General features: G+C 33.5%; 1 protein-coding gene across 13 annotated transcripts in view; it reads right to left on the bottom strand.

Annotated features, from left to right (window-relative positions):
• Nucleotides 1-14076, bottom strand: part of ADGRL2 (adhesion G protein-coupled receptor L2) — a 296333-nt gene that overhangs the window by 22969 nt on the left and 259288 nt on the right. For all 13 annotated transcript variants that reach the window (XM_043460873.1, XM_043460877.1, XM_043460872.1 and 10 more), the window contains 4 exons: nucleotides 3288-3413; nucleotides 2818-3023; nucleotides 1564-1737; nucleotides 416-625 (listed from right to left, as the gene is read on the bottom strand). In XM_043460873.1, coding sequence (XP_043316808.1) covers nucleotides 416-625; nucleotides 1564-1737; nucleotides 2818-3023; nucleotides 3288-3413 — 716 coding nt within the window. The remainder of the gene's footprint in view (nucleotides 1-415; nucleotides 626-1563; nucleotides 1738-2817; nucleotides 3024-3287; nucleotides 3414-14076) is intronic.

The following is a 14076-nucleotide window of genomic DNA, read 5'->3' on the forward strand; positions in this document are numbered from 1 at the left end:
CCAATTCATTCTATAGTGTAAAGCATTAACTAAGTTATCTTTCTTACATTGAGACCTCATGATAAAGAATAAATTGCTCAGATTATGAGGAAATGATCACTGGTCAGAATGACTAGGTAAACAAAATGAAAAATTTAATATTATCTTTTCATTTTAGTGTCCCCAGCATTCTTCTACTCAAATTACGTGTTTTATTAAAACCCAGAAAAATGCAACAGTACCTTAATATAAGAAATGAATTAACCCACAATATTACTTAATGATTGGGTTGTCTTTTATTATAAATTATCCTTTAATATTGCCATGTCAACTATATTAAGTTATAAGGTCAAATATTAACAGCAGCGCATGTGGAAAACTTGTTATAATAATAATTTTCAGAGATACAAGGTCAACAAATGGAAGGGGTACTTACCATGTATTTTGTCTTATCAATGCCTATTAGGAAAATAAATTCAGCAATAAAAAGGTTGATACAAAGGTTCTTGTGAATAGTATTACGGTCACTCTGCAGACCACGGAAAAAGCAGAAAGTGAAGATGCAGATAGCCAGACAAACAAGGGAAATGACGATTCCCACCCAGGTGATGACTGTAAGGAGTAATTCATGAACTCCATCTTTGTACTGAAAATAAAAAAAATAAATATGAAGGACTTTAGTATTCCTATGTTACATTAAATAAATATAATATGAGTTACACATGTGAGAGTTTGTCTTTCAATACTAAACTCTGAATATTCATGTGTGTTCAAATGGGGCTCAATGCTAAAACAAATTTTTTTTCAATCATGTAACAGTTCAGTACTATCTTATTGAATTTTATATTCAAAGAATGATCTATGAAAGTAGAAGATTCTACTTAAAAAATGACTGAAATTATTACTTACATAAACACAGAAAACATTTTATAATAAAGACTACTTATTTAAAAATAATTGGCATTTTAATGAATTTCCAGACTAACAAATAAGTCATATTTTAAATTTTAATTTTCTCCCTGAGATTTTATATACTAAGAGTTAAGTACATAGTAGATCTGAGAGTTTTCATGCTGTGGTTCTTAAAATATTTTTATCTTCTGGGTATTGTTCTCTTAATCAGAAGAAGAAATGAATTCTAAAATATCCCAGAAGTCTTTCTGATCTTTCATAATCTGCAGTCTTATAGAGTGTGCAAAGTGCTTGGGAACTTACCGAAAAGTTTTGAAATGAGATTCAAACATTTAAGATGGGGAGGGCATGTTAATATTTAAACCCTCTGTCTCTTTTATATAATCTATTGTTGCTGTTAGCTTTTTAAATCCCTGACGCCTCTGCTTAACACCTGACCACAGGGGAAAAACTTAGAACAACAAGTCTATGAAGTACATGATTTTGAGAAGTAACAATAAATATAGTGTCGAAACTGCCTAAAATACATGGACAGTGTAGAAACAATTAGAAATCCACATTACTTTGTTTGCTTTTTAGTTACGATAAGCACCCAAAGAAGGGACAATTACACAAGCTGTTTTGAATCTCTGAGGTTTTTCTCTGCTACTAATTAGAAGTGCAAATACTTACTGCAATTTCCCTATGGGCCATGAGAATTGCAAAATTGGTTAGGTGGCTGCATGCACACGTCGTACGAGTTTTATTAGTGTCAACCAGCTTGCAGCCCTGGGTAGACCAATATCCCATCATAGTTCTCTCTGAGTAGTTCCAGAAGGAGCAGTTTGCATTGAAATAATTGTCAGGCTGGGAAATAAAATGACAAGATAAAATTAGGATTTTATACTCTAAGATGGCAATAGCAATTGTTTAATATGTGTAAAAGGTAATTTAGATTAAACTTTTGCATGTTTCGGACTATAAAGTTTTTCATCAGCAAAATTGTAGACTATGTTATACAAGGCAGATATCTAACTTAAAAGGGGCTTTATAGTCCGAAACACTCTAAAGTGTACTCTAAATTACCAAAGACCCATTTTACACAATTACAATTTCCATCTTCTGATTTTACATACTGATGGTATATCAGATTCATTTTTTCTTTTCTGACAAAATTTGCTCTGATAAATTCTATATGGACCAAGTGTTTAAAAATCCAACTTGTTTTGGGCCCATTTTTGTTGTAAGGGACACAATAGAGATGATTCAAATTCTATAGTTAGTACATCAAGGCTCTAAAGAGAGTGAAGCAAACTACAGAAAACATGAGAAGAAAACAGCCACACAAATGTATTGTTCTTTGCCAATTCTGGAGATTTACATGGCTATCTGTGCCCACTTATTCACTCTACTATAACTACAGCCAAATTCTGCAGACAATCTTCCAACACAGTGCAATTATTTAACTACTAACTTGCGTCCTAAGGTATAGCAGAGGAATCACATCTCTTCAATTCTATATTGTTAAAAAAACACTGCTTGATAATGTGTGTTAATATAATCAGTAAAACAAACCAAAACGATCTGCCACATGAAAAAGGCAGAGTCCTAGTACTCTGTTATCATGCTGGTAAGGTAAGAGTTAATTTTCATTCTAAAACAAATTACAGGCATTTACATTTTCCTGTTGATTACTGAATTAGCTTTCATTAAGAATACACTTAAATTCTAATAATCACTGAACCAGGCTCATTTAATTTTATGTTCACAGACTTAAATAAACTTGTGTCTCTGACCTAGTCCAACATTTGAAATTCAAATAGGAAGTCTTATTTCCTCTCTGCCACTTCTCCATTCCCCTTCTCTCAATCCACGACATGTCAGTTTTCCTTTCCGTCCTCACTGGTTTTATAACCTTCCACTACTTCATTAGCATACATAACTTACATCAATGTGTGGTAAGGTAAAAAGCACAGGATCTGTCAAGTATACTCGGCTGGATTCTTTATTGATTGAAACTGAAATGACGTGGGAATTCACTGCAATGGTGCTATTTCGACCAATAAAGTCAGCACCCAGTTTTATGGTTGCATTTTCGGTACTAAGGAACTGTCCCAGACTCCGGTAAATGATGAACACCAACTTTGCAAGACCTAGGAAGGTAAAAACAGTCATATGTCTTTACAGAAAATATGCTTATGAATAAGATAAGACACAGTAAAGTAACAAAATGAAATCCTTATGAAATCTTTATTCAGATTAAGTTTACTGGGAAAGAGTAGGTGTTATTTTAAATCTGCTTTTAAATGTTAAGCCTTATTTGTTATATTAGGAGTCAAATACTCAGGATTTTAGAATTAACAGGTTTAACTGAACAAAAAACCTATCAATTTTTAAAAGACTTTGCTCCATCTTACCATTCCTGCTGTTCTGTTTGACCGTATTTGCAGAGAGTTGGATTGAGCTGCCTGCTCCTTTGATGCCCAGAGGAAATTTAAAGTCTTGGACCTGTCCTTCTGTACTGAGTACTGCAACTTCCAGAACTGGATAAGGTAAAAGATAAAGGAGGAGAACAAAGGGGGATTCTTTATATTCACCGACAAAAAGGCAAATTGCACAGAAACCACTATTCTCCTTGTTTACTATTCTAAAAACTTTAGTGTTCAATTACAACAAAATTATGAACAAACAACTAAATTATTCTGAGAGGTCTTAAACTTTACTACTTTAAAAATTTAGGTGTAATCATTTTAAAAATTTTCTTTAGAGTTTTATATATCTTTTGTCAACTAATTCTACTCTTTTGGCCTATGAATATGAAGTGTCTGATTTATAGCACACAACTATCAAAGTTTCACTGAAATCATGTTAAACAAAAATATCTCAAAATTATTTTTTGACTCTATGTTAAAGTAATTTTCAGTGACCATTATTTGGTAATGGTAAAACACAATACGAAGTATAAAATTTGAATACCTCTACTACATGTAGATATCTATTTCTATGTATTGCTACATAATGTATTTTAATACATAAGATTACATAGGTCAGTTTTGCAGTAATAAGTTTTCTATAATTTCTAAAAGTAGTTGCCCAGCATAGCATTATTTATGAGAAAATGTCTACGTCTGGCATTATGTTCATACTTCCCATTAATTCTCACTAGTAGTGATCCATTTTTACATACTCAAGTCAGGCAATCTGGTCTGCCACTTGTTTTGGTAAATAATGTTTTACTGGGACTCAATTATCTATTAACATATTGTCTATAGCAGTTAAGTATTTGCAGCTTAGGCCACATGGCCTGCAAAGCTTAAAATGTGTACTACTTGGATTTCTACACAAAAAGTTTGCAAACCATTTGCCGTAGGATCCAAAGTTCAAAATTTCTAATGAGGTAGGAACATTAGGAAACATGTTAGGAAATCAAGTCAAGTCAATAAAGAAACATTAAGAATATTTATATGATCAGCAAGACTGTTTAAAAAATACTGCTCAACTCTGCTTAAAAAATACAATAGTAATATTCTCAACATAAATGTTGTCTACTATCATTCCAATAAAGGTTATAATATTTTATATCAGCATACATTTATTAAAAAGAATGAAAAATATTATTGTTTCTACTAGAGTAAACTATTTCATATTAGTAATCAGAATGTGCCATTTTGATGAAATGAGAGGAACTGGATGGAAAAATTTTCATTTCAGATATTTGAATTTTTAAAAGTAACACATAATTCAATAAATACAGTCCACATACTTTTCTCTAAATTTTTCCCTCTCTGATGGCATATATCCTTGAATAGCTATTTCTGTACTTAGATAAACACGTATACATGTGTTTGTATGTGCATACACATGTACATGCACATACACACAAAGTGTGATGAATTCACTCACTGCCTTTTAGGAAAACGAACTCATACCATTATAGAGTAACTCTTGGATGCTATTTTTTAAAAATCTTTCTCAACTTTCTTTTGTAAAATACTTACAGATTCAACTATAAATATGAAATCATAAAATTACAGAGATTTTTATAAGCTATGAGGCCACATGTCAAGCACCTGAAATATTAAGTTTATAATGACAGACCTGTAACTCTTAGAATTCTACCTGCTGCAGAAGCTGGTTGAGATACTTTGCTTAGAAAGATTAAGCAGGTGAGTATATAGATGATCACTTCCATGCGTGGCTAATGCTTTGAAGGAGACACAATGAATGACAAAAATATACATCTAAAATATACTTCCTTCTTCTTCACACTGAAAGGGGTTCTCAATTATTAATTATTCTTAAAACAAGACAGAAGACAGAGTAGAGGGAAATCTTTTAAGCGTTCATGAAATATTTCAAATATATATGAACAAAGAGTTAATTTCATTTAACTTAAAATAATGTTGATAGTAAAAATAATTTGTTTGAATTTTCAAAAACAGGACCATTAATATAGATCTTAGCAGAGATGCAATAATCAACTTTATACTACAAATAAAGATAAAGGGAAAATTTCCTAGAAACAAAACTGACTAAAATAAAAATTCAACAGTTTATGATCACTTAAGAAAATGAACTCATGGTTAAATATATACTGAATCTTTAACAAACTGATCCAGTAAGTATTAAAAAAATGTTTTTCCACTCATTTCGTAAGATATATATATAATCTTGATGCCTAAAACAGTAAAAAGAAAAATTACAGAATATTCTCACTTATTTAAGGTATGTAAAACATTTAACTATATATATGTTAAGTATATCTTAAACAAATTGAGTTTAACTGAAAAAGGCATACATAAATTAATGCATTAGAAAACACATTAACGTATTTAGCCAAATTAAGAAACAAGAAAATATTAAGCAAAAGAATTCAACAAATTTCAACATTCGTGTAGTATAAAAAATCTTTATAAAACAAGAAGGATAAAACAAAAATTCCTTGCCCAGATAAAGGCTTAATTATCAGTTAAGGGTTAGTATCCAAACCTATAGAAAAAAAATGATGAAAAACTAGAAGCATATTTTTAAAAGTCAGGATGATCCCTATCACAACTTTTACTTAGCACTGTACTAAAAGACCTAGCTAAGATAGTAATTCAAGAATAACAAAAAGGTACAAAGACTAGGAGGAAAAAGCAATTTGTTAATCATTTATAGAAAATATAGTCAACTACATAATGATGTGAGGAAGACTATACTATCAGAAGGAACATAATTTATCAAGCTGCAATAAGCAAAATCAACTGTATACTAATAAACAATCAGAATATATAATTTTTTAAAATATTATTTACAATAGAAATAGTGTACATTTCCTAGCAATAAGCCTAGGAAAATAGAAATAAGCTTATTTCCTAAAATAAGCCTGTAATTTAAAAAGTATAAGACATTATTGGGAGAAATATATAACTTTTCTAGGAAACCTAACAACAGATAGAGAATTCTATCCTGCTCCAATCTGGGAGAACTCACAGATAAATCTGTGACACTTCTTTCAAAGCCTATCTACAAACTTAGTATAACTCTAATAAAAAACTCCAACAAAAATTTTTTGAGTATGTGGAACCTGACAGGCTGATTTTAAAACGCACATGGAAGAGATATGCCAAAAAGCAGCTAAGAGGAATTCGATTCCTTAAGGAGCAGGGTTGAAAGAACTCACCAGATATTAATATAACTAAAAAAAAAAAACAAACACACACAACAGCAACAATGTAAAACAGACACTCCCAACATGTACAGAAACTTGATATATGACAGAGATATCTTGACAAACCAATTGGGGAAAGGAATGGATTATGTTTTGGAAGTGCTGAAACAACTGATTATCCATATGGAAAAAAATAAAATTAGTTCCCTCACTAGTATCATAAATAAAATAAACGTCAGGTTGGATTAAAAACATAAATGCAAAAAGGCAAAGCTTTTTCATTTCTAAATAAAGTATAAAATCTTTATCACTACAAAGCAGAGAAACATTTCTTGGTCAGGGGACCAAAAGAAAAAAAAAATACTATTTTAAAGCAAGATTTCAAAAGTATCAATCTTAAAAGAAGAGACTCATAATTTGATTTTATTATTCTGTAAAACAAAATATTAATACAGAAAGCAAAAAAGAGAAGACACGGGCAGAATAAACATTTGCAAACTATGTAATCTTCAAAGAATTAGTTTCCAGACTGTTCCAGAATGCATTACCTACAGAGAAAGAGATAAACAGGAAAAAATGTGGACAACATATTCACAGGAGAGAAAATTAAAATACCCAATGAATTAAGTATCTCACATTAAGTAATCAGGGAACTGCAAATTAAAATACGTGATCAATTCAGGTCTATTAGAATGACAAAATTTTTATCAATAATAGAACTTTGGCAAAGAGAGTGATGGGGAACAGTGATATTACTGGTGAGAGTGTAAAATTGGTAAAGCAGTAGAAAGCAATTTGGCAGTATTTAGTAAAGTTAAACATGGGTATGCTCTATCATTCCAGAACTATTTCCAGGTTTGTGTGTGTGTGCGTGTGCATGTGTGTACGCTCATATGTATCTAGAAAGGTATAAAGTATGAGTAAGAGACATAAAAAAACTTTCCTCTCAGCTTTTCTAGTATCATCAAGAAAGCATAAGCTACTAAAATATCTATCACAGGCATAATTAAATGGCTGTGCATTCTTAGGACAAATGAATGAACAAGAGATGCACATATCAATGAGCATAAATATGAAAAATGTACAGTTATATTTATAGTGTGAAATCATTAATGTTAAAATATGAAAGTGAAGTGAAAGTCACTCAGTTGTGTCTGACTCTTTGCGACCCCCTGGCCTTCTCCAGGCCAGAATACTGGAGCCGGTAGCCTTTCCCTTCTCCTGGGGATCTTCCCAACCCAGGAATTAAACCAGGGTTTCCTGCATTACAGGTGGATTCTTTACCAACAGAGCTATCAGGGAAGCCCTAAAATATGAAAAGTAATTGCTAAATGCACATACCTGTAGAGCAAAAGTAAATAAATAGAAACTTACTAATGCTTAATAAAGTAAGAATGATGGCTACCCCCTTCTTAATCAGATCAGGAAGGAGGGGCCCAGAGGATTTCTAGATTATATATACCTATTTCTTTCCTCCAAACTTGAAGTAAATATGGTGAAATGCTACAATGTGGCTCAGTGGGTGACTGGTACACAGATGTTTATGATTTTCTCTATACTCTTGTATACTTGAAATAATACATGCTTTGTTCAACATATTTCCTGGAAGTGAGTACACTTGATCCATAGAAGAACCACCTGGAGCCTCACTCATAGCCAGTGCCGTGGATGGGATTTTAATATAATTATCTGTCCTTATGTTTGTCAAATTCATTTCTGAGTAGTGACTGCAGTGAGTGGGAAGGGGAAGAAAAGTAAAAGAGTGTATAGAAAAAACTAGGACCTCTGGCAGCCGACCAGCATTGTACCAAGTTCCACTAGCTTGAGTCCCGGGGTAAAAACAACATGGAGTAGATGGTACGGAGAAGAGCAAAGTCGAGGCTCAGGTGATACGGAGTTAAGGAGTTATAAACTTTATTGTTTAGAGCTGCTGTGATTCTGGGGTTTTTGTTACCACAATATAACTAAGTTTAAATTGATATATACAATCAAGTTGGCTGCTAAGCACATTGGTAAAATAAACTATAGGGAATTTTATAATGCTGGATTAGGCTGATAATAACTAAACCACCTAATCAATCTTAAGAGCATGAAGAAAGACAATCAAATATTATGTGTTTCTTTTCATAGATGCAACAGAAAATCACTGGGGGTGGGGGGAGGACAGGTGGAATGGAATTTAAATCGGAGGTTATTGGACCAGCCAAAAACCTAGAAGGCAGAAGGAAAATTTTGTTCTCTCCTGTAGGAGCAATGCATCAGTCAGATGTATACGAACTTGGTTGTGTACTGGTTAAACAAACTAGGTACTAACAAATTTCCAAAAATTAAATAATTGAAATCTCCTTTTTATCATTTGAACCTATTTTTTTAAATTTTTTAGAGTATGGCAATGGCTTGTATTTTTTTTCTTAAAGTCTAAGATACATATTAAATAATTTATAGTAATAATGTAATGTTAGGGTTTGCTTTAATAATACAATGGTGAGAGGAATAAGTGAAAGCAGATTACCTAGACGTTGTTGAAGCTGGGTAATGAGGACTTTTTATCAAAATTAAAACTTTTCCTTCTCTCAGGATATCATTAAGAAAATAGAAAGGAAAGTCATATACTAAGGGAAATCATTCAGAATATGCACAGATTGACAAAAGATTCGTATCAGAAGTATATAAACAATCCTGACAGTAAGCGTCTACCTACAATGCGAGAGACCTGGGTTCAATCCCTGGGCTGGGAAGATCCCCTGGGGAAGGAAATGGCAACCCACTCCAGTACTCTTCCATCCAGTAAAATCCCATGGATGGAGGATCCTGGTACACTATACTGCATGGGATCGCAAAGAGTCGGACACGACTGAGCGACTTCACTTTCTTTCACTTTCACTTTCTATAATCCAATAATAAGACAAATAACTCAACTAAAATGGGCAAAATATATAAGCAGATACTTTATATAAAGATGTACGAATAGCCAAAAACCACATGAAAAGTTGGAACAGTTTTCAGCAAAATGTAACTTAGCAACCATACAAACGAAAAGTGAAACCAAAATGAGATTCCATTACAAACCACCAAAATGACAAAAGAAAAAGGCATTTGAAAAGACAATTGTAAATGCTAGTGAGTATGTGAAGCAACTAAACTTGTTGTTAAGGAATATAAAAGGGTTCCTAAATGTTGTTAGGAATATAAAAGGGTACAACAACTTGGGAAAATAACAACTTGACTAGTAATAATCAAAAACTGGGAACAAACTAAATGTATGACCAACCAAGTGAGTAGATACAAAAATGTGTCCTTATAATGGAAATTCAGCAATAAGAATGATTTAATTACTGATGCTGGCACCAAAACAGATTAATCTCAATAACACTATACTGTGTAAAAGAAGCAAGATCAAAAAGAACATACAGTTTATGATTCATCAACTGAAGGTCTAGAAGAAACAAAATTATAGTGACACAAAACAGACCAGTGGTTGCTTGGGACTGGGAATACGAAAAACCTATCAGAGATTTACTGTAAAGGACCCTTCTGAGGTGGCTGAAACCTTGACCAAGCAGTTGGTTAAACGAGTGTACATTTGTCAACACTCATCAAAAAGTACACTTAAAACAGTTGCTTTTATTGTATGTAAAGTATACCTCAAAGTTGATTTTAATAAGCTATACTCAGATATAATTATAACATATAATCTTATGAGGTCACATATAAGAGTAAATCATATAATCAAGTGAAAATAGGGATTCAAGGAGAAACCAGTGAGGAGAATCAAATTGTCTTAATAAACAAAGATACTGTAGCCATACTCTAAATTTAGATAAGAACATAGAATGAAGACATAAAAGGATAATGGGATATTTTAGTCCTCATGTCTAAAAAGAGAACAAGTCCTAGGAAAAAGTTGAATCTTGAATGTCATTAAATAAATTATGGATGATATTTTTCACAAAACTGTGAAATAAAAGATATAGGAATATATTGGAATATGTAAAATGATCTTCATAGCATTAATTCTTGGGTAATCAATACATGAATACATTAAGATAAGGACGTTATTTTTTTGTATTGAGGTATAGCTGATTAAAAATGTGATGGTTTTGGGTGAACAGAGAATGGTTGTGAAGAGTCACAACCATACACATACATGCATCAATTTCACCTAAATCAAATCCCCTGTGACTATACAGTGGAAGTGAGAAATAGATTTAAGGAACTAGATCTGATAGACAGAGTGCCTGATGAACTATGGACAGAGGTTCATGACACTGTACAGGAGACAGGAATCAAGACAATCCCCAAGAAAAAGAAATGCAACAAAGCAAAATGGCTGTCTGAGGAGGCCTTACAAATAGCTGTGAAAAAAAGACAAGTGAAAAGCAAAGGAGAAAAGGAAAGATATACCCATTTGAATACAGAGTTCCAAAGAATAGCAAGGAGAGATAAGAAAGCCTTCCTCAGCGATCAATGCAAAGAAATAGAGGAAAACAATAGAATGGGAAGGACTAGAGATCTCTTCAAGAAAATCAGAGATACCAAGGGAACATTTCATGCAAAGATGGGCTCAATAAAGGACAGAAATGGTATGGAACTAACAGAAGCAGAAGAGGTGGCAAGAATACACAGAAGAACTGTACAAAAAAGATCTTCACGACCCAGATAATCACAATGGTGTGATCAGTCACCTAGCTAAAGCCAGACATCCTAGAATGTGAAGTCAAGTGGGCCTTAGGAAGCATCACTACGAAGAAAGCTAGTGGAGGTGACGGAATTCCAATTGAGCTATTTCATATCCTAAAAGATGATGCTGTGAAAGTGCTGCACTTAATATGCCAGCAAATCTGGAAAACTCAGCAGTGGCCACAGGACTGGAAAAGGTCAGTTTTCATTCCAATCCCAAAGAAAGGCAATGCCAAAGAATGCTCAAACTACTGCACAATTGCACTCATCTCACACACTAGTAAAGTAATGCTCAAAATTCTCCAAGCCAAGCTTCAGCAATACGTGAACTGTGAACTTCCAGATGTTCAAGCTGGTTTTAGAAAAGACAGAAGAACCAGAGATCAAATTGCCAACATCCGCTGAATCATTGAAAAAACAAGAGAGTTCCAGAAAAACATCTATTTCTGCTTTATTGACTATGCCAAAGCCTTTGACCATGTGGATCACAATAAACTGTGGAAAATTCTCAAAGAGATGGGAATTCCAGACCACCTGACCTGCTTCTTGAGAAACCTGTATGCAGGTCAGGAAGCAACAGTTAGAACTGGACATGGAACAATAGACTGGTTCCAAACCTGAAAAGGAGTACGTCAATGCTGTATATTGTCGACCCTGCTTATTTAACTTCTATGCAGAGTACCTCATGAGAAACACTGGGCTAGAGGAAACACAAACTGGAATCAAGATTGCCAGGAGAAGTATCAATAACCTCAGATATGCAGATGACACCACCCTTATGGCCGAAAGTGAAGAAGAACTAAAGAGCCTCTGGATGAAAGTGAAAGAGGAGAGTGAAAAAGTTGGCTTAAAGCTCAACTTTCAGAAAACTAAGATCATGGCATCTGGTCCCATCACTTCAAGGCAAATAGATGGGGAAACGGTGGAAACAGTGGCTGACTTATTTTGGGGGGCTCCAAATTCACTGCAGATGGTGATTGCAGCCATGAAATTAAAAGACGATTACTCCTTGGAAATAAAGTTAAGACCAACCGAGACAGCATATTAAAAAGCAGAGACATTACTTTGTCAACAAAGGTCCATCTGGTCATGGCTATGGTTTTTCCAGTAGTCATGTATGGATGTGAGAGTTAGACTATTAAGTAAGCTGAGCGCCAAAGAATTGATGATTTTGAACTGTGATGTTGGAGAAGACTCTTGAGAGTCCCTTGGACTGCAAGGAGATCCTACCAGTCCATCCTAAAGGAGATCAATCCTGGGTGTGCATTGGAAGGACTGATGCTAAAGCTGAAACTCCAATATTTCGGCCACCTGATGCAAAGAGCTGACTCATTTGAAAAGACCCTGATGCTGGGAAAGATTGAGGGCAGGAGGAAAGGGGACGACAGAGGATGAGATGTTTGGATGGCATCACGAACTCAGTGGGCATGGGTTTGGGTAGACTATGGGACTTGATGGTGGACAGGGAGGCCTGGCTTGCTGCAGTTCCTGGGGTCGCAAAGAGTCAGACACGACTGTGCGACTGAACTGAACTGATTTTCCCTTAAAATTCCCTCTCAGGGCATTATTTTTCAGAAGTCAGTAAAACATGTACTATATACACTATGAGAAATCTATGCATAATGTTCTTTCTTTAATTAAAAAACAATTAAAAACCAGTGCAAAGGATAATCATGTAGAACTCCGAAAAACACAACTATTAGGGGAAAAAAATTCCTGACCATTCTCAAAATGAGATAAAAATGTCTCAGACATATAACAATATGTGTGTTCTACATATGTGAAGCTGATGGGAGCAGACAATGTCAACCTGGCCTAGCAAAATTTCTTGCACTCTTGGAAGGAGCTTAAAGTGGGAAATTTTAGGGTTTTTTTTTGGGGGGGGGGGTTGATTTTAAAATAGTCTTCAAAAGGTTTAAAAAATAAATGGAGGTCACAACACAACACTTCAAATACTTTTTATGATTTGTCTTCTGAGATAATCAAGTCTACACTCCTTTATCTTATAGGCACATCCCTAAAAACATCTGAGAATTATTTAATGTGTATCTTAGAAAATTCATTAGACTACTAAATAAACTCAGAAATAATGACAGCTCTAGACAGAAAAGAGAACTTTTATTTTCTATTTCTACTAAACAATGGTAGACTATCACTTTCCTTGTGACTGCTCTCCCAAAGTAAGTCAAATTATTTTGACTTAAAATGAAGTTATTTATCACTTCAAACCTCATTAAGTAAATAAAAATATGATTTTAATAATACCCTCTTTCTAAAAACTCAGTTATTTAAAATTTTGTCTCTAAATCCAGGTATCATAATTAGATTTATGTCTACTTCTCCCACACAACTTGCTTTTCTGCATTTTTAAATATAAAGTCCCATGTTTCAGTAGGCACAATAAGACAATAAGATATGGCATCCTAGATAGCAGAACTTCATTCAATATCTGCTGCTCCAATACATTCTTTCAATGACAGAGTAGTTTGTGTTCCCTTTTGGTTTTTTTCACATTTATGCTTTGGAAATTTCTTTACTTTACTAAGGGATACTATAAACTTCATCTGAGCTCAAACCCACTGAATAACAATTCTAAATCAGTCAAGCCTATACTGACTGACAAGTTATAGTATACCATTATATATTTAGTATATATACATTATATATTATAGTATAATCAGTATAGAATTATACTAATTTATTAGTATAATTTCACTGAACTTAACGGTACTTCTTTCAAATATCATCAAAAGTGAATTCTTGCCTCTCACTGCCAGCATTTAAATTCTAAATGATCCTCCAAAACTATCTGCAGCTATTTTGCAATCTATAAAGCATGAATATTCTGCTCTATGGGGGATGTACATCACTGA

Source organism: Cervus canadensis, chromosome 2 (assembly GCF_019320065.1).
Source record: "Cervus canadensis isolate Bull #8, Minnesota chromosome 2, ASM1932006v1, whole genome shotgun sequence".
Taxonomy (NCBI): Eukaryota; Metazoa; Chordata; class Mammalia; order Artiodactyla; family Cervidae; genus Cervus; species Cervus canadensis.